Below are 21,881 nucleotides of genomic sequence, written 5' to 3' on the forward strand. Positions count from 1 at the left end.
TAATATTTTCGTCCATTTTTCTCTTGCGGGTAAAAATCAAAAAGCCATTTTTGGCCGATAATTTAAGATGGCCGAAAAAAATGTGGTGCATCCCTAGTTAGGAGTTTCACAGATCTAATAAACTGAAACACATTATTTTTTCCTAGCTCTTTACATTCACAGACAATTTCTGTATTTGACAGCTGATGTGAAAGAGAACTGTAATACACATGTTTGTGTGTACTTCATCTCCGAGCTCTCAGAAATCAGCACATCATGAGTTTTTAACTGACCAAGACTTTAAAACACATGTATTTTTTTGACTGAGTAATGGAAGCGCAAGCTGTAAAGGCTCCGCCCTCTTCTGGAAAGGGGGCGGAGAGCAGCAGCTCATTTGAATTTAAAGATGCACACAATATTTGGCATTGCATTTGCAGCATGATAAACATAAAAAATGATCTGTGAAATGTTTTGAGCTGAAACTTCAGACAATTATTATTCTAATAAATACATATTATTCTGATGATTTTCGCAATCCTTTCATGTGATACAATCAGCCCAGGCTCATTCTGAAAACATACCGCTATTTACATTTCTGGAGAGCGCCAAATACGCCCCAGGAGCTATGTTTATTTGCAGTTTTTGTTTTCGCAAATCCACCAAAGGCTGCTGTTTACACTTTTTGAGATCTCAAATTTCTCTCACAAGTGCCATTTGGAGCTGCTGTTTTCATGTAAGTCCACCAGAGGCCGATGTTGACTGACTGACTGACTAACTGACTGAGTGATCAACTGACACACCCACTTCCCAAAACCCAACCTACAATTAAAAAAAACACCAATTGACCCACCCACCCCCTTCCCAGTCGACAGTGTTTTCAAAACTATCAATTGACCCACCCACCCCTTTCCCTAAACCAAACCAATGGTGTTTTCAAAACCACCAATTGACCCATCCACCCCTTTCCCTAAACCCAACCAATAGTGTTTTCAAAACCACCAATTGACCCATCCACCCCTTTCCCTAAACCCAACCAATGGTGTTTTCAAAAGCACTGATTGCTGTCCGCCGACATACACAGTGAGCCACTGGACAAACTGGTTACAGTGGGAAAGGCGTCCCCACAAAGTGTAAGCAGTCAGTTGCTAGCGAGAAAAGGAACTGCGTCTTACTGTCCTGTAGCCTTCATTTTATCGACGAAATGCAGCCATACGTGCCTCTGGCTACATAACTCGCGATCTCCAGAAATGTATATAGGACTACGTTTTCAGAATGAGCCTGTGTTGGATACAATAAAGGTAACACTTTCTTTCGCAAGTGTTTATTAAAAATAAATCCGTCAACAGCTTACATAACATTTCCACAGACATAATTGAAGAAATCACATGACGATTACAATCATAAAATAATCTGAAACTGAATTAAGACAGAAAATAATGACCTGAAATCAATATTTCATGGTTTGCAATTCGTTACAATGATTAAAAGTGCTCAAATACACAAAATCACATATTCCTGCCATTTAAAATGTTTAGCAGTCTCTTTAAGTTATTCCACATGAAGTCATAAATCCCCACTCGAGTAAGAGCGCGTGTCCTCATAGTCAAAAATGTAAAATAAATTCAATAAAAGATAATAATATTAATAAGAGCGTCTGGTTTTCCAGCCCATTGTTGTTTATATATCATAATACAAGTGAAATGTGTACCGTACGTCCACAAAAGAGACATATATGAAGCGTCTGGGTGTCAGAAAAGACACACTCGGTGAAGAAGAAATCATTGTTCTTCATTTCCTCCTTTTCCTCCCTTTTCCTTTATGTCTCAAAGCCTGTATTTCCATTAATCCCAACCGGACAGGAAGCAGCCGTGGATTAATACGGCACTTCCCGTTTCTGGGTTTGCACAGTGGTTACTGGTCTTAATTTCGATGCGTTGGGCTTGGCTACTGTCCCAGATAACCCAATGATCCTGCCTGACAGGCAAATGAGACGGAGAAGAAAACAAAGGGAAAGAGAGTAAAGCAAGAGCTCATAAAATACTTCAAAGGTTGACGAGCGCTGCGAGTCCATCAGGATTGTCCAAAACTGCAGAAAAACACATTTTCTTTCTTAGTAGCTGGGACTTGTTTTCTAGGTCAAATGTCTAAAAATGCTTAAATCCAGATACATTTACATGGGACTCAAAAATACTTAAAGGGTAAAAAGGTCTGATAGTGAGGTCAGAAAGTAAACTAAAATAAAACCATTCAAAAGGAAAACAAAGGCTATTTGACAGATTTAGAGCCCTATCATACACCCGGCGTGATAAGGCGCAAGACGTGTATGGCACGATTTGTTGCTATTTTCAGACCAGCGCAACCCTAATTTTCACATTTTGTATCAGATTGTTTTATTAGCAAATCTATTTGCGCCACTTTGTGGACTCATGGGTGTGCTGGTCTAAAAAGGAGGTGTGTTAAGGCGCATTGTTGGCGCGTTGCTATTTTGAGGAACTAAAATAGACTGCACCATTCACCATCTAAAAGCTGGTCTATTGTCCAGTGCAGGGATGCGTTTCTGAAAACCATCGTTAGCCAACTAAGGTTGCAAGTTCCGTCATTTCAGTTTGTTGATTTGGCGTTTCCCAAATCCATCGTTCCATCGAACATTCGCAAAATGCGTCACAAACTTGTATGCTTGCAACTACACCTCTGCATTTCCTGGCTGTGTTCTATTCCCAGTTATCCCCCCTATGCCCTATTTATTTAGAACATTCTAACATTTAAACTTGGAGTTATTTGAAAAAAAATATTAAAGCCATCACTCTTAGGTGGAATTTGCTTTCAAAGTATTTGTACAGTTCAGTTTTAGCGATCTTCATGTTTACTATTGCGTTGCCTTTGTAGTGCACTTTGAACATTTAGGTCGTTTTGAACACAGCCGTGGCTCATGACGAAAGCTATAAGTGACCTATTATTTAAACTCGGAATTTATGTTACGTCTCCAAAGCTTGTGAAAACAAAAACACAGCATATGTCAATGCTTTTAGTTTATAGTGGGTCATTTATTAAGTATCTGTACTGTATATGACATGGGCCTGCTGGTTAGAATATTTCTGCAGTGGTTGGCATGTGTCAAATTGTAAAAGTAGACTTTTCAAAAAAAAAAAAATTTTAAATAAACAATATCCTACTTTAATTATAATAATCATCATCATCATTAATATTATTATTAAAGTAGAATTTTTTTCATTTTCTAATAAATAATAAATATTAAATTTCATTTCTTAGTAAATAGCCTCCTTATTTATTTATTTATATGATTTATATATGATATTAAAATACGTGTTATCTTTTTTTAGTGATTTTATGTTTTAGAATAGAATATGTATTCTCATATATGTTCTCAATAATATTTGTAAAGGAAACACAGGCCCTATATGTGCCATTTACATATATTTCACTTAATATGGAAAGCGAGTGCATGTTTTTTTTTACCAAAACTAATATTGGATTTTATTTTAAATGCGTGTTTGTGTAAAACAATATAATTTGCACCAAGAAATTAGGGTGTTTTTCTCTAAAGAAGTAGTTCCACTGCCCCATTTAGAGCATCATTATGGGCGTTTTACGCTATAACTAACGTGGTTCAAACAATGGATCTGCGACAGAGAAACTACGGGTTTTGGAAAACACTCGTCACTACATAGTTCTTTTCCCAAATGGTGCATCATACTGTAATAGTTCTGCCGCAAGTTACGGAAACGCACCCCATTAGTTATGCACCTATGCAGGGCCTTGCTTAATACACGCAGAATGTTCAGCAATACACAAATATCTTTATGAAAAAATTAAAGGATTAAAATGTTACAAAAATTGCTATTTACTACATAGATATAAAAACCACTGCCTCCATGTCTTCATTACCTCGGGGGCTTTTTTCATGACAATTTGCAGTTGTATAATGTTATTATTATTAGCAGTATTATTTATTATATGCATATTTGAATTTGTTTTAATGAAAACAAGCTTAGATTTGACCACCTGTCATCTGCATCACCATATGGGGTATAAGAATAGGATGTGTGTTTGGATATATTTTTTAACCAAACTTCGTTATTATTGTTCATTTATTCATTTGCTGGAAATTAGAATTGAATTTAGAAATAGATTTGAAACAGTCTTTGTGCTTAACAAACGAAATATGAAATTAGTTATGTAGGACAATAGATGTCTTCAATAGAGTATTTCCTTACTCCACGAAAGTAAAGGAGTAAAGTAAAGAGTAAAAGTAAAGAGGCTAAATGGAGGTTTGTTCTTTATCCTCACGCTGCAGATGCTTTGTTTAACTGTTTTCTCGCTAGTGGAATGTTAAATTTTTCTGCTTATAAAATCTGCCATGTAGCAAATGCGCCATGACGCAACGCAACTGACTCTTAAAGGGAATGGCAGATGACACTCTGGTTTAATGCACGTTATGCTCAAAACACACCAATAACTCATTAGGAGAATAAGCACAACCCTGTTAGACCATGCGTCAGGACCCAGAGCCTATTTTTTCATCCTTAAAATAGCGTAAGTGGATTTGGAAACACCTTTAATGCTTTTGCTCCATGTGCTTTAGACTTTGCGCTAAAATAGAGCCCATTGTCTTTAAGCATAAATTTCCTTAATATTTAATCCATATTTATTTGAAATCAACAAATTTTAAACTAATTAAACTAAACTAATTAAAATCAACTCATTATTTTAAATCATAAATATTAAACATATCTTTATATTTTGTTCTAGCACCATTGACAGATGATTTTGTTGTGTTTGTGTTTGTTTATGCATGATCATTAGATATTTTTCTTACTCTATTGACCCATATTTATATTTTAAAATCAAAAATTTTCGGACTGCATTGATTTTCTTTAAGAAATACTCATTTGTTTTATAAATGTATTTCTTTCTTGTGTTTAATACAACCACATGCTATTTTAAATAATTTCTAGATTATTTTCTGACCTCATTACTAGATATTTTTCTTGTCTGACTTGACTGCATACTACACTCTCAGAAATAAAGGTACGTGATCTGTCACTGGGGTGGTACCTTTTTTAAAAGATACTAATTTGTACCTAAAAGGTTCATATTAATACCTCCAGGGTATATATTAGTGCCTAAAAAGTACAAAAGTGTTCCACTTAATTTGTAGGTACTAATATATACTTTTGAGGTACCAATATGGACCCTTCAAGTACAAATGTGTACCTTTTGAAAAGGTACCACACCAGTGACAGCTTGTGCACCTTTATTTTTGAGAGTGTACATATTTGTTACAAAATATAGCTTAAAAGGGATCCCAGCAGGCACACAACATCATAAGACATTAATATTAGACTAAATTTAGGTTGTGATGTCTGGTGACCAAAATTCAATGTCTAGCCAAGACAACATTATTGTTGACATCCAATAACAACATCAAATTACGTTGATATAAGGTTTATTTTACATTGTGTTGGAAATTGACCAAAATCCAACGTCTGATAGATCATAGTGGTAACGTCCACACAACGTCAAAGTGTAACATGAGTAGACGTTGATATTTGGTTGATTTTAGGTTGGACGTTGAAAGTGACCAAAATCCAACATTTGATAGATCATAGTGGTAACATCTACACAACGTCAAGGTGTAACATGAGTAGATGTTAATATTTGGTTGATTTTAGGTTGGATGTTGGAAATTGACCAAAATCCAACATCTGATACATCATAGTGGTAACGTCTACACAACGTCAAGGTGTAACATGAGTAGATGTTGATATTTGGTTAATTTTAGGTTGGACGTTGGAAATTGACCAAAATCCAACATGTGATACATCATAGTGGTAACGTCCACACAACGTCAAGGTGTAACATGAGTAGACATTGAAATTGGGTTGATTTTAGGTTGAACGTTGGACATTGATGTTGGCCAGACGTTGGGTTCTGACTTATACCCGATTTTTATTTCCAAACAAAATTTAACGTCCCCATGACATTGGGGTACATTGGAGTACGACGTCAATATGACGTCATGTTGATGCCCTGTGCCTGCAGAGATAGTTCACTCCAAAATAAAAAAACAATAATTAATTCCCCTCAAGGTGTTCTTCATGAGCCAAATGAGGATCATCTTAAGAAAGCTGGAAACCAGTAACATTGACTTACATAGTAAGACAAACCAATACAATGGAAGTCAATGGTTTATTCAATCACAGCTTGATTCAGAATATCCTCTTTTGTGTTCAACAAAAGAAAAAACAAACCCAAATTCCAAATTATGGTAGAATTTTCAGTGTTTTGTGCGAAACCATGCCTTTAATCTCTTAAATGTGTATTTCCCAAATAAATGTACTCAAACTTAAGAATCTTTAGATGTTTGTAATGAAAAACAGAACAGAAATACTAGAGACAAAACCCCTCATTTTTTTTGTTGCAGTGCAGCTGTTCTCCACATCTGGACTCATGCAGCTGCAAGCCCGTCTCCATTATCAGCTCCAAACGCCAATTGGTCAAAAACCGTCATTCGGGTTTCTCTGAAGGCGCTTGCTTTGTCTGACCAGTTGCAAAACAAAATCTGGACACTGTCTCAAATGTAATCCCTTATTCATTGTAAGGTTTTTAGAGTTCATGTTGGTGCAGAATCAAGCAAAGATGCTCCTCTGGTGGGCCATCAGTGCAGTCTGACTCTCTCTTCTCCTCTCTTTCTTTCTCTCCATCCGCACCTTCCAGCAAACTGCACTCAACGCCAGCAGAACCAGCCCAGCCGACAGCAGCACCAGTCCGAAGTACGATATGGTGGATCCGTGTGAATTAAAGGTGTACGCGACCACAGTCACAACAATGCCGGCGATCAGGACCACCACACCAAATGGGACGGTGCAGCGGTAGCAGGACAGCTCCGCACCGCCGGTGGCCGCCGTTAGCTGCACCTCGTTGACCAGAGGAATGATGACGGCCGGGGCTTGGGCTTGAGGCTCATTGTTGTTGGTTTTCTCGGCCAGGATTCGCTCGGGAGCTCCAGGGATGGTCATGGTGTCTTTCAAGAGCTCGGCGGGCATCGCAGGGTCAAGGGGCAGAGTGTTTCGAGGCATCAGCCGCAGTCGGAGCCGTCTCTAATGTGAGCCCTTCTTGTTTTCTCACCTCTGCCACACCTGCAGGAAACATTGTAAGTAATCAGCAATCAGCCAACCACAAGACACACAAGTGTAGTGATCAGCCAATCACAAGATACATGAGTATAGCAATCAGCCAATCACAGGACACATGATTGCAGTAAACAACCAATCACATGACACATGAGTGTAGCAATCAGCCAATCACAAGACACATGAGTATAGCAGTCAGCCAATCACAAGACGCATGAGTGTAGCAATCAGCCAATCACAGGACACATGAGTATAGCAATCAGCCAATCACAAGACACATGAGTGTAGCAATCAGCCAATCACAAGACACATGAGTGTAGCAATCAGCCAATCACAAGACACATGAGTGTAGCAATCAGCCAATCACAAGACACATTAGTATAGCAATCAGCCAATCACAAGACACATGAGTATAGCAATCAGCCAATCACAAGACACATGAGTATAGCAATCAGCCAATCACAAGACACATTAGTATAGCAATCAGCCAATCACAAGACGTATGAGTGTAGCAATAAGCCAATCACAAGACACATGAGTGTAACAATCAACCAATCACAAGACACATGAGTGTAGCGATCAGCCAATCACAAGACACATTAGTATAGCAATCAGCCAATCACAAGACATATAATCGCAGTCAACAGCCAATCACATGACATATGAGTGTAGCGATCAGCCAATCACATGATACATGAGAGCAGCAATCAGCCAATCACATGACACATGAGTGTGGTGATCAGCCAATCACATGACACATAAGTGAAGTAAACAACCAATCACAAGACATATGAGTGTAGCGATCAGCCAATCACATGACACATGAGAGCAGCAAATCACATGGCTCATGAGTGTGGTGATCAGCCAATCACAGGACACATAAGTGCAGTAAACAACCAATCACATGATACATAAGTATAGCAAATAACCAATCACACGACACAACACAACACGAGTGCAGCAAACAGCCAATCACAAGACATATCAGTGCAGCAAACAACCAATCACATGACACATGAGTATATTGGCATATATTCATACAATGGAAATATCGCGCGGAAAAGACGCGATATATGAATGACCAACTGTTATAGTTAATCCATTGTGCTTGTGTATTAGCCTTGGTGTATAAGCTCGGAACTTCAAACTAGCGCACAGGTGACAGCAGTTTCGTTTCGTGCAACAGAAACGCTGCGCTGAGAAGCCTTTAAGCTTAAGTATCCAAATGTTTTCAGCTGCTCATGCCACTCACTCGCTTAATGTCAGGTGACTTCAGCTCCGCGCAACCTTCAACTGCAGCTCGTGCTGTATTGAACAGACGCACGCCACTTCATAACTATAGCTGCCATTTTACCACTGAACTAAATTTATTTTTCTTGTCTTGATCACACTATTTGGAGGACCAGAACAAATTGCCTCGGGGGCCAAGTTCGGCTCACAGGCCTCCAATTGAATAGCCCTGATGTAGTTGTTTAGATTGCAACTATGCAGTTTATTTATAAGGTTAGTGCCTATTTTAAATATTTATAATTTCGGAGATTCTGCGTGCCGACGGCCATCTGCCTGTCATACTGAGCAGAGCAAAGATAGATGCGCCACAAGATGGCGACAAAGACCGCATAATAAGTCCTAAGGGGAGAAAAACTCAAACTACGGCTGATCAAGTCGATCTCTCTCTTTTGTAAGTTTTAGTGCTGTATTTATACCACAGTAATCAACTAGTGTTATAATCTTAAAATGTGAGCAAAATTACCAGTTTTGTCATCACTTCAGACATTACGCCAGAGAATCATTCAAACACTAGCTCTAAAGTGACGCTTGTGTAGTAGCAACGGTTTCTTCTGTTCTGACGTCAGCTGCAGATGTGAAGGAATGGCGGAAGAAAGTAGTTCCTCATACAAAATCTCCTTGTTTGATTATTCTTTTATATATATATATATATATATATATATATATATATATATATATATATGTATATATATACATATACACATTGATGCCATCGAACTGTTGTATAAATGCAGTATCACACTCGTAGCAGTGAGATATGGATGTATATTGGCACTGGTGGGACACTAAAGGCTGTCACACACCGGGATGCGCACTCAGCACCGCAACACGGCACGCACATGACAGTTTAAGTATCGCACACCAGACTTGCACATTCGCATGCTATTTAAAATGAAACTATTCAGATGGCGCTCTGTGGCGCGGCAGAAATATGAACAGTGTCCTGTGCCGACTTGCAGCGCCGATGTGTGTGCCCTGATAGAAATCTATGTTTAGAATTCTAAAATGCATGGCGCTGCGTGGCGCGACGCTGTGCATCACCGAGCGCCGCTTCTGGTGTGCGACCTGCTTAAGGCACTCGGCTTGTTGCCTCTAGCCAATGTACGCCTCCCACCAGTGTTGATATTCAGCCATATCGCACTGCTACTCTTGTGATATATACCTCGTACGGGTGCTGGAAATCCTGGAAAATGCTTGATTTTTAATATAGTGTTTTCAAGGTTAGAAAAGTGCTTGGATTTTGGACAAAGTGCTTGAACCTGCTTGAATTTGAAATTGCATTGCTTTCATAATAACTCATTATCTTACAGAGTAGTTTTCCTTTTAGCTTAAAATGCATTTTGCACATAGCGAAAACCATTTGACAGGTGGGACATTTACCATACAGTTAAAACAGTACCTTAGTCCTAACCTAAAGTAATATTGACAATAATTAAAGTAATATTGATGAAAGCTTTCAAACTGTGGTTTCCATATTTGTCGACGGATTTTCAAAACAGTTGAGATAGTTCATTCATTTGCAGCAGGATTATTCTCTGACTCATAAGGATTGTATTTGGTACATGACTTTTGAATAGCGGTAGACATGGAAGTTTGGTACTACACCCAAACACAATCTGACCGTAAGCTCATTTATTGAGAAATCAACTTTAGGTAGAAAGAGACCAAAGTTAAAAAGATACTTCTGTCAGGGTTCTGCCACTCTGGTCTTGTTAATTCTTGTTTTGTGGCAGAGTCCGGACACTAGCTCTGTCTTGTCCTGTCCTGTTAGCGCTCGGCTCGAGTTTTCTTGAGTCGAGCACTTGTTTTGTCATTGTCTGGGTGCGCGTCGTCAAGTGTGCGCGCGGTCCGCTCTTGTACTCGTGTTTGTGGTGTTTCGTCAGCATCGCGCTGTTTCATTCTCAGCGTCTCCGTCTAGTTGGTTTCGGTTTTGGCGCTGAGATGAAACATGCGCGTTGCATTTATGTGAGCGCGCGGTAAGGGGTTCACTTATCGTGTGCTCGTGTCTTGCGTCTGTTGTCAAAGCACGTGGCTCTGTGTTTACATTGTGGTCGCGTGCTTTTGTTGTGTGTGCTTCAGTGTTGTGTTTGTCTTGTCTCATTGGCTGCGTGTTCTAGTCTTGTTTTATGTGAGCACCTGGCTTGTGTTGTCTCTTTGTGTCAGGTGCTCTCCCGTCTATTGTCTAGTCCAGTGTTTCCCAACCCTGTTCCAGAAGGCACACCAACAGTACACATTTTTAACCTCTCCCTAATCAAACACACCTGAATCAGCTTATCATAACATCAGAAGAGACTCCAACACCTGAAGTTAATGGGTCAGAAAAGGGAGACATCCAAAATATGTACTGTTGGTGTGCCTCCGGGAACAGGGTTGGGAAACACTGGTCTAGTCCTACCCTCCTTGTTAACCCATTATTAGTTAATTATGTTCATCTGTTTGTGTATTAATTACTCCTGCTTATATTCTCCTCATGTGTGCTGTCCTGTTTCAGTTCGTCGTCGATATTTCCCTGTCCTGTTGTGTCCAGCCCTACCTTGTCCAGCCAACCCAGTCAAGTTTGTTTTTGCCTTATTATTCATGTTTTCCCCCTCGGGGTAGTTTGTTTTGCTGTTTTTGCCTTTTTATTTTTGTATTATTATAATAAATATTACTTTACCCTGCACTTGGGTCCTCGCCCCTTTTTCCCCTCATCCGACCGTGACAACTTCATCCAATTACTGAACTTTTTTTTTAACGTTTTTGGGTGAACTATTTCAATAAATCTATGCTTCAAAGTGATCAACAATTTAAGTTAAAATGTCATATTGTGTTTTTTAAAATAGCACAATGGATTTAAATGTGAAGAAGTACAAACAGCAAATATAAATGTAATTTATTGTTGTTGTTGTTAGGGGCTGAAAAAACAAAAATGTACCTTGAAAGTGCTTGAAAAGTGCTTGAATTTGAAGTTGGAAAAGGTGTAAGAACCCTGATGTATGTTAAGCATATAAACAAGAATAAATGACAGTACTCGAATTTGTTTTGCAAAGCCAATGACACGAGTACAAACATTACAAATAACAGTGATCATTTACAGACTTATTCAAAGTTACAAAATGATTCAAAGATGATTCCTTGGATTTACTAAATTTTTTTATGTTAAGTGGTTGTAAACAATTTATTTAGGCTGAATTTAAGCAAAAAAAATTAAGTTGAACATTGTTAAATTTAATTTGTTTGTTTAAAATCTTTTGTTTGTTTACATTTTTTCAGTGTAGATTTCCCCAAGTGTTGTTTAACTGAATAATGAAACGTTTTATAATATTTCCAATGGTATTTTTCTTCTGGAGAAAGTCTTCTCTTAGTTTCACTGGAAATTTTATTGTTAAAAATGTAAAAACCTCAACAAAATAAAATAACTTGAATGAAAATGTATGATCAAAATGCCTTCTAGTTGCTTCGACACTCTGTGTTGTTGCTATGGAGTTGCTAAGCCATGCCTTGCATGTTCTGCATGTTCATGCTCCAGCACATGTCTTTTATAGCGTCCCCTGATTGCTGTTGTATTTCAGTTCGTCTCTACGATGTTTTGAGTGATTTATATGTGTTGCTAGGCTGGTCGCTAGGGTCTTTGTTTATTTATGGGATGCAGAACCAGTGACATACTGCAGTTTAATAATATAGCGATCTAAACAAACGTTTTGAGCGAGAGTAACGATGATGTGAGCGGTAAACACGAGGACTTCAGTGTTGTTTTGGTTGTGAAATGGGAAGAGCCCCTCAGATCCACTCGCTGACCGCAGACCAATGACGCAGACAGAGCTGCCACATTCCCTGGAGAGCTCAGCATATGACATTACAGACCGGCCCATGAAACACGAGCGGCGTATAAATTATCAGCCATTTCTCAAGGGGCTCTTTCTTAAGAGGGTCAGCAGAACTGGCAAACGCCCCGTGACACTTCTCTCCGAGCGTTACGCATTACATTCTGCCCCCATAAAGAGTTTAGATGGTTTTTTACCGCTAGAAAATGAACGATGGTGTTGCACTTTAGATTTTATTCCACACTGAGTGCACTGGTCAGAAATGTGCCAATGTTTTTTTTCACACACATATATATGCACAGATGAAGTCTAAATTATTAGCCCCCTTGTATATTTTTTCCCCAATTTTTGTTCAACAGAGAGATTTTTTTCAACACATTTCTAAACATAATAGTTTTAATAACTCATTTCTTTTTTTTTTTTTTTATATATACTTTATTTTTATTTCTCTTTTTTTAAAGAAAAAACAAGGGAAAAAGATACATATAACAGATTTAAAATATATATAAATAAATAATAATAATAATAATAATAAATAAAATAAGTAGTACAATAAAACACCGGAACTTAAATGAACAGTTGACTGGTCGCATATTTCCTTACAGGTCACATTAACAAATACATATAGAAATCAGATTACACTGTGTAAAGGCATAAGTACAATCCATTTCTCCCAATATTGTAGGTATTTGTCCATTTGTAGTTTTAAAGAAAAAGTCATCCTCTCCATATTTTGAACATTAGATATCATATCCAACCATTCCTTGTTTGCAGGAACCTAAAGAAATCACATTTGTCCAGACCATACATATCTGAGATTTTCTGAAAGCTATCTAATTCCCCATTTGAGGAAATTAAACTTAATAACTCATTTCTAATAACTGATTTATTTTATCTTCGTCATGATGACAGTAAATAATATTTGACTAGATATTTTTCAAGACACTTCTATACAGCTTAAAGTGACATTTAAAGGCTTAACTAGGTTAATTAGGTTAACTAGGCAGGTTAGGGTAATTAGGCAAGTTATTGTTTAGTGATGGTTTGTTCTGTAGACTATTGAAAAACCAATATAGCTTAAGGGGGCTAATAATATTGACCTTAAAATGGTTTAAAAAATAAAAACTGCTTTCATTCTAGCCGAAATAAAACAAATCAGACTTTCTCCAGAAGAAAAAAAATACTGTGAAAAAATTGTTAAACATCATTTAGGAAATATTTGATAAAGAAATTCACAGGAGGTTGAATAATTTTGACTTCAACTGTATATACCTAAAGAGCAGGGTGTCTGTGAGGTCTTAAACAGTAGTAAAAGTCAATGAATCAATTTATAGTATTTTATAAAATGCTCTTTTACAAGGTATTAAAATGTGTATTAATTTTGATTATATAATGTATGTTTGTATGCTAAAATTGCCTGAATTTAATCTGTGAATAGGCGGTTCATTCCGCTGTGTTATAACCCCTAATAGAGGAATGAACACCTATTCAGACCCATTATAAGCCGAAGGAAAATGAATGAATGAATAATCTGCGAGTAATGCCATGCTGTGTAGTTTAAGGGGCCGATCATACCGAACGCGCTTTTACATTCCAAAAATGCGAGGCGCAGCTCTTTGCCTTTTTTATTGACAAAAAAAAAAGAAGTGTGGTGCACTTTTTATGTTGCTAGGCAACCACTGAATCAGTTGCGTATTGTGCACAAGTGTTGCTGTTGATATTAATATCATTTTAAAATATACAACACAAGTTTATCTTGACAACACGAACACTGCTGTCAGCTCAATGGAAACCCCGCGTCTGCTTTAATTTGATTGGAGAATGAAACAGAAGCAACTAAGCAGTGTGCAAAACACTCCCGGCCGTTAATTAATCATTAAAAAAAGGCAGTTCTCAACGCAAAAAGCACATTCGTGTGATCCGCCTCTAGGAAATCCATAGAATCTTGCTAGATTTGATGCTGCACTGTTTTGTTCACTGCAGGAACCAAGAAACGCTGTTATTCCTGCTGTTCTGTTAAGCGCCCCCTGCAGGATTAGAGTGAATAGGCATTTTTAACGGCCGCGACTTGCGTGCCTCGCATTTTAACCGCCTGCTGTGCCTCGCATTTTTGCTCTTGCACGCTTGCATACCTGTCAACCCACCTGTTTCTCGCGGGATTCTCCTAAATTTTAAGTTTTTTTCAAGATTTTACAATATTTCAAACCCCAATACTCAAAACTTACAGGCAGGCTTAGGAAACAAAAAATAAATAAAAATTTTATAATAATCCTTATTTAGAAAAAAATTTAATAAAAGTGATATTAAAATAAATTAATTTAAAAAATATTAAATAAATAAAAAAAATAAAATAAATAAATAAAAAAAAAAAAAAAAAAAGAATTCTAATCAAGCACCAATTCACATTCCACAACTTCAGACTTCCAAAGCTTCTTCGATATCTCTTTTTTTTTTTTACTAAGTCCAAAAACACCTCCCAGATATCACAAAATTCAGAGGATTTTTTCCTTATTATATATGTGAGCTTTTCAAGATCCAAGCATGTTATAAGGTTTCTCAACCAAAGTCCAATGGAGGGGCGATTAACATTTTTCCAACATAAAGCAATACAACGCCTTGCTTGTATTAAACATAAGTCAACCCATTTTCTTTCTTTAACAGACAAAACACAACTGTCTTCATACAAATTCAATATACTTAATCCAGGACATAAAGGAATTGGAATGAGAATAAATTGTGCAATATATTGAGTCACCTCCACCCAAAATTTTTAGAAAAAAAAAGATTTGTACATCAGATTTTTTAATTATCTAATCTGTTTTAAACTGCCAGCACAGGTGAAAGTGCAATCGTTGCCTCTAATTTTAAAATCACTCCAGATTGTTCGGCCTGTGATATTTAAGATCAAAAATCTAGTCTTTTTTTTCTTCTGGTTTCTACTATTACAAATCCTAACATATGGAATTGGTGCACAGGATCGGTGCAAAACTATCATTATAGATGAATATTTAGTTGTTTTTAAATAAGAGTCTACTATTTTGTTAGTTTTTTACCTTGTATTACTTTTTCTTATGAACCTTTCAGATGGCTAGTCAGGTAAAAATACAATCAGTACTTAGTAAATATACTGTGAATTAAAATGTCACCAATGTTATTGAAACTGATGATGAGGGCTTAAAATGTATTGAAAGAGTCTTAAATAGGTCTTAATTGGTATTGAATTTAACTCCATGATTCCTGGATGTACCCTGAAAAAGCATTACTTTCATTATACAATTATTTTAAGAGTCATTTTAAAATCATTTAAAGCTGATAACTTGTTTGTAACTAGTTTTCATAAAAGTACACTGTGTTTGAAGTCTTATAGGCAAATTATGAAGAGTGTCTAATTTGAAATTTTCATAAAAACTTAGCATTTTTCTCAGGCTGTTGTGTGTAGTTTCAGTAATTGTAGTGCAAAGAATAGGTTGTTTTCATTGCATTTAAAGTTATATAACTGAGCATAAACAGGAGGCTGAGAAAAACACATTTTAGAGGAAATTTTCAGATGGCACTTAGAGGTTTTTGCATCTGAACTCTTCTTTATGGTCAGTATAATCTTTATGCACTGATTATGTTCAGTATTTGTATTGCTTTACATTTACATTACTGCAGGAGTGAATTAAAATGCCCAAATCTATTGACTTCATGGAATGAAATGTACTATCAACAGTTTTGTACAGTACACTTGTTACGGTATACATTGATCTTTGCTAAAGTAAACAGAATGTTTCTCACACACATACACACACCAAACTAAATTTAAATTCTAATTAAATGTAAATTTTCTAATTAAATGTAAATGCAATGTTTGAAATGCTGTTCATTATATATGTGAAATGCTGTTAATTATATAAACTATAATGGGACTAGCCCCTTTAAGCTATATATACTTTTTCATATATTGTTTTTTTTTCATCTACAGAACAAACCATCGTTATGCAAAAACTTGCCTAATTACCCTATCATGCCTAGTTAACCTAATTGACCTAGTTAAGCCTTTAAATGTCACTTTAAGCTGTATAGAAGTGTCTTGAAAAATATCTAGTCAAATATTATTTACTGTCATCATGGCAAAGATAAAATAAATCAGTTATTAGAAATGAGTTATTAAAACTATTATGATTAGAAATGTGTTGAATAAATCTTCTCTCCGTTAAACAGAAAAAAATATACAAGGGGGCTAATAATTCTAACTTCAACTGTATGTATGCATGTATGTATGTATGTATGTATGTATATATATATATATATATATATATATATATATATATATATATATATATATATATATATATATATATATATATATATATATATATACATACATACATACATACAGTTGAAGTCTGAACTGTAAAACCCAACAGTCAACTTTATCAAATAAAATGAGTGTAGTTAGCTCAAAATGTACTCAGTGTTGAAGGCAATGAGTTAATTAAATACTTCATTACTTCAATTTAAATTGATTAAGTTCACAGTACTCAGATTTTTTTTACTCAAATGGTTTGCAGCAATCGGCTTCCTCAAACAGTTTGAGTTGTCTGAACTTATTGGGTTTTACAGTACTCAGTTAGTTTGAGTTCTCTTCATTTATCGGGTTTTACTGTGCTCAAATTGCTTCGTTTACTCAAATGAATTAAGTTCACAGTACTCATTAGGATCAGTTTTTGAACATAAATGGTTTGTTGCAATTGTTTTTTTCTCAAATGGTTTGAGTTACCCTAATTTATTGGGTTTTACAGTGTGTATATATATATAGTGCTGTCAAATGTTTAATTGCGAATAATCGCATTCAGAAATAAAGGTTTGTATTTTCATAATATTTGCACACTCTGTGTATAAATATTATGTATATATGAACAATATATTAACAAATATTTAATCTAAACATATTAGCAAATGCTCTACGGGTAGTTGTAATGGTTAATTAAATTTAACTAATTACAACCAACAGTACAGCGTCTTCATATTTGTACTGATCACTCAGAATACATTGTTATTATATTATTATTAGTTCATTTACTTTATTTATTTTCTACATTTACTTTGTTACATTAATTTACTTTATTACATTATTATTACTACATTTACTTTATGTATTTACTACATTTACTTTATGACATTATTATTACTGCATTTACTTTATTACATTATTATTACTACATTTACTTTATTTACTACATTTACTTTATTACATTAATTTACTTTATTACATTATTATTACTACATTTACTTTATTACATTACTATTAGTACATTTACTTTATGTATTTACTACATTTACTTTTACATTATTATTAGTACATTTACTTCATGTATTTACTACATTTACTTTATTACATTATTATTACTACATTTACTTTATTTATTTACTACATTTACTTTATGACATTATTATTACTACATTTACTTTATTTATTTACTACATTTACTTTATGACATTATTATTACTACATTTACTTTATTACATTATTATTACTACATTTACTTTATGTATTTACTACTTTTACTTTATTTATTTACTACATTTACTTTATGACATTATTATTACTACATTTACTTTATTTATTTACTACATTTACTTTATGACATTATTATTACTACATTTACTTTGTTCCATTACGATTAGTACATTTACTTTATGTATTTACTACTTTTACTTTATTTATTTACTACATTTACTTTGTTCCATTACGATTAGTACATTTACTTTATGTATTTACTACTTTTACTTTATTTATTTACTACATTTACTTTATTACATTATTATTAGTACATTTACTTTATGTATTTACTACATTTACTTTTACATTATTATTACTACATTTACTTTGTTACATTACTATTAGTACATTTACTTTATGTATCTACTACATTTACTTTATGTATTTACTACATTTACTTTATTTATTTACTACATTTACTTTGTTCCATTACTATTAGTACATTTACTTTATGTATTTACTACATTTACTTTATTTATTTACTACATTTACTTTGTTCCATTACTATTAGTACATTTACTTTGTGTATTTACTACATTTACTTTATTTATTTACTACATTTACTTTGTTCCATTACTATTAGTACATTTACTTTATGTATTTACTACATTTACTTTATTTATTTACTACATTTACTTTGTTCCATTACTATTAGTACATTTACTTTATGTATTTACTACATTTACTTTATTTATTTACTACATTTACTTTATTTATTTACTACATTTACTTTATTACTTTATTATTACTACATTTACATAAAAAATTGCTGAGTTTTTTCAGAACCTGACCAAAACTTCAGTAGATTTTGCTTGTATATATCAGAAAAGACATGCATGACTAATAGATTAACTACCGTCACATGTGACATCAATATAAATCAATATTTTACTGTTGCCCATTTAAATGATAAAGTGTGTGTGTGAAATAAAGATGCACAGTTAGTTTGCTGCATGCATGCATATGTGTGTGTGTGTGTGTAATGTGAGAGCAGGTCGAGTCGTTCACCTCACACGTGTTTTCCATCCTGTCCGGCAAACTGAAGCGGCTGAAGTGCTGCTTTACTCCACATAGACTCTTCTCTTCTGACTGACTGACTGTGTGTGTGAGTGTGTGAGAGAGACTCATTCAGCAGAAGTGCCTCTCGGTTTCTCCTCCTCCATATGAACTCCAGTCTCAGCACAGGGGGAGGAGCAGATCTGAACCATATCTTCAGTCTCAAAATAAAGGTGTTCAAGTATGCACCTATAAGGGTTTTACTGAGACATCGCTTGTAGATTTTATAAACCATTCGGAAAAATAATATTCAATTTAATAAGCAAAGTTCAAAGGGCACCTCATTCATTCATTTTCTTTTCGGCTTTATTAATCCGGGGTCGCCACAGTGGAATGAACCGCCAAATCATCCAGCACGTTTTTACGCAGCAGATGTTAAAGGGCACCTATTATTAAGAAATCACTTTTATAAGCGGTTTTAAACACAGTTGTGTGGCAGCAGTGTGTGAAAATAACCAGCTTCTAATGATAAACATTTATTAATTGTATGTTTGCAGAAACATTTTGATTGATATTCTCCCTTTGTATGTGTCATAAGAGGGGGAAAGCCCCGCCCATTGGTGACCATCTCTCCCTCAGTAGCATAGGACGTTAGTCTTGTTTTTGAATCTGCCGCTATGCTGACACACAGGCATTTGTAGCTCCGCCCTCTTCTGAAAAGAGCACAATCTCATTTGCATTTAAAGCGACAGTCACCAAAATGAAACAATTAGTATAAAAGCCTGAAAGGGGCAGCTTCATAGAGTTGTAAACATTATTTGTGTGACATTTTGAGCTGAACTTCACACACTCTGGGGACATCAGAGATTGTTTTACATCTAGTAAAAAGGGGCATAATAGGTGCCCTTTAACTCTATATTTAAGTCAGTTTGATTGATGTAAATTGAAATGACTAGAAAAGTTTGTTTACTTTAACTAAAAAATTAAGGCAGCAAGTTTTTTTACAATGTCAATTTTAAAAACAATTAGAATAAAAGATGATTCAGAAGTTTTACAACAAGTTACAAAATATTTGGCAGAAAATGTTCCTAATGAAGAAACAATCTTTTATTTAACCTTCATAATGGTACATGGTGTTTGGTTTAGTAATGGATGGATGGATGGATGGATTGTTATACAGATGAGTGGATGGATGGATGTACTGATGGATAGACAGACAGACAGATGGATGGATAAATAAATGGACTGGATAGACAGAGTGATTGAATGAATGGATGGACGGACAGATTGATGGATAGACAGACAGACAAATGGATGGATGGACTGATGGTTAGATAGATGGATAGATGGATAGACTGATGGGTAGACAAACAGATGGATGGATGGATGGATGGATGGATAGACAGATGGATGGATGAACGGATGGATAGACTGACAGAAGGACAGATGGACAGACAGATTGATGGATAGACAGACAGACAAATGGATGGATGGACTGATGGTTAGATAGACGGATAGATGGATAGACTGATGGGTAGACAAACAGATGGATGGATGGATGGATGGATGGATAGATGGATGGATGAACGGATGGATAGACTGACAGAAGGACAGATGGACAGACGGATGGATGGATAGATTGACAGACGGATAGAAGGATGGATGGACAGATGGATAGATAGATGGATGGATGGATAGATGGATGGATGGATGGATGGATGGATGGATGGATGGATGGATAGACAGACGGATGGATGGATAGACCGACAGACATGGATGGAAAAATGGATAGAGCGACAGATGGATGGATGGACAGACAGACAGATGGATGGATGGATGGATGGATGGACCGACAGAAAGACAGATGGATGGATTGACAAATGGATGAATGGACAGACAGTTAGGACAGATGGGTGGATAGATAGATTGATGTATAGACAGACAGACAGACAAATAGATGGATGCACTGATAAATAGACAGATGGATGGATGGATAGACTGATGGGTAGACAGATGGATGGATGGATGGATGGATGGATGGATGGATGGATGGATGGATGGATGGATGGATGGATGGATGGATGGATGATTGGATGAATAGACTGATAGATGGATGAATGAACAGATAGGCCGATGGATAGACAGATGTATGGATGGATGGACGGATGGATGGATCAATGGATGGATAGACCAACAGACAGACATACAGATGAATGGATGAATAGATGGACTAATGGATGAATGGACAGACAGATATATGGATGGAAGGAAGGACGAACAGATGGACAGATAGATAGACAGACAGATAGATAGATGGATAGATAGATAGATAGATAGACAGACAGACAGACAGACAGACAGATAGACAGACAGACAGATAGATAGATAGATAGATAGATAGATAGATAGATAGATAGATAGATAGATAGATAGATAGATAGATAGATAGATAGATAGATAGATAGATAGATAGATAGATAGATAGATAGATAGATAGATAGATAGATAGATAGACAGTCAGCTAGATGGATGGATGGTCAGATGCATGAAATGGAAATACAGTCCTCATACAGTATTTACAGTGTATGATATTCTCCATGACGGCTGCAGCTCAGGCAGTGAGAGTGTTTCTGCAGCTGTGTGTGTATTCTCTTCAGTCTCAGTGAGTGTGTGTGTGTGTGTGTGTGTTAGTGAACATGTGTTTGAATAGATTTGAATGTGTTAGTGATTTGCTCTGTATGTGTGTGTGAGAGAGAGACTCCAGCCTCTGGTGTGTGTGTGTGTTTTCTTGTAATGTGATACAGGGTGTTGTCTACAGTCTTCCTTCCCGGAGGAAATGTTTCCTCAAACGCAGCTCTCGGTGACGGACACCGCTCGCCTCACTGACGGACAGCACTGAGGTTTATCATTCAGCTCCAAGATTACGACACACTGAAAGTTCATGCTGGTTCATGCAGTGCAGTTCAACACACTCACTTTACACACACTCCTGACACACTCGCTAGAGACTCTTCTGCTTTATTTGATGTGATTTTTTGTTGTTGTTGATGTTCGTTTGCTCATGGTGGCGCAGTGGTTAGCACTCACAGCAAGAAGGTCACTAGTTTGAGTCAG

The 21,881-nt window shown here is 35.9% G+C and overlaps 1 protein-coding gene across 1 annotated transcript; it reads right to left on the bottom strand.

The window, feature by feature from the left end:
- Positions 1-3,972: 3,972 nt before the first annotated feature.
- tmem100a (transmembrane protein 100a) lies at positions 3,973-18,889 on the bottom strand. Its single transcript, XM_056452852.1, has 2 exons — positions 18,780-18,889; positions 3,973-7,139 (listed from the first exon to the last, which is right to left on the bottom strand). Exon 2 carries the CDS (start codon positions 7,077-7,079, stop codon positions 6,630-6,632), a length of 450 nt encoding a protein of 149 aa, XP_056308827.1. The 5' UTR covers positions 7,080-7,139; positions 18,780-18,889; the 3' UTR covers positions 3,973-6,629.
- Between the last annotated feature and the right edge of the window lie 2,992 nt (positions 18,890-21,881).

The sequence above is a fragment of the Danio aesculapii genome, chromosome 3, assembly GCF_903798145.1.
Source record: "Danio aesculapii chromosome 3, fDanAes4.1, whole genome shotgun sequence".
Classification (NCBI taxonomy): domain Eukaryota; kingdom Metazoa; phylum Chordata; class Actinopteri; order Cypriniformes; family Danionidae; genus Danio; species Danio aesculapii.

Bases quoted from the DNA above. Each gene is read 5' to 3' on its own strand.
- tmem100a (XM_056452852.1), bottom strand. From the start codon at position 7,079: ATGCCTCGAAACACTCTGCCCCTTGACCCTGCGATGCCCGCCGAGCTC.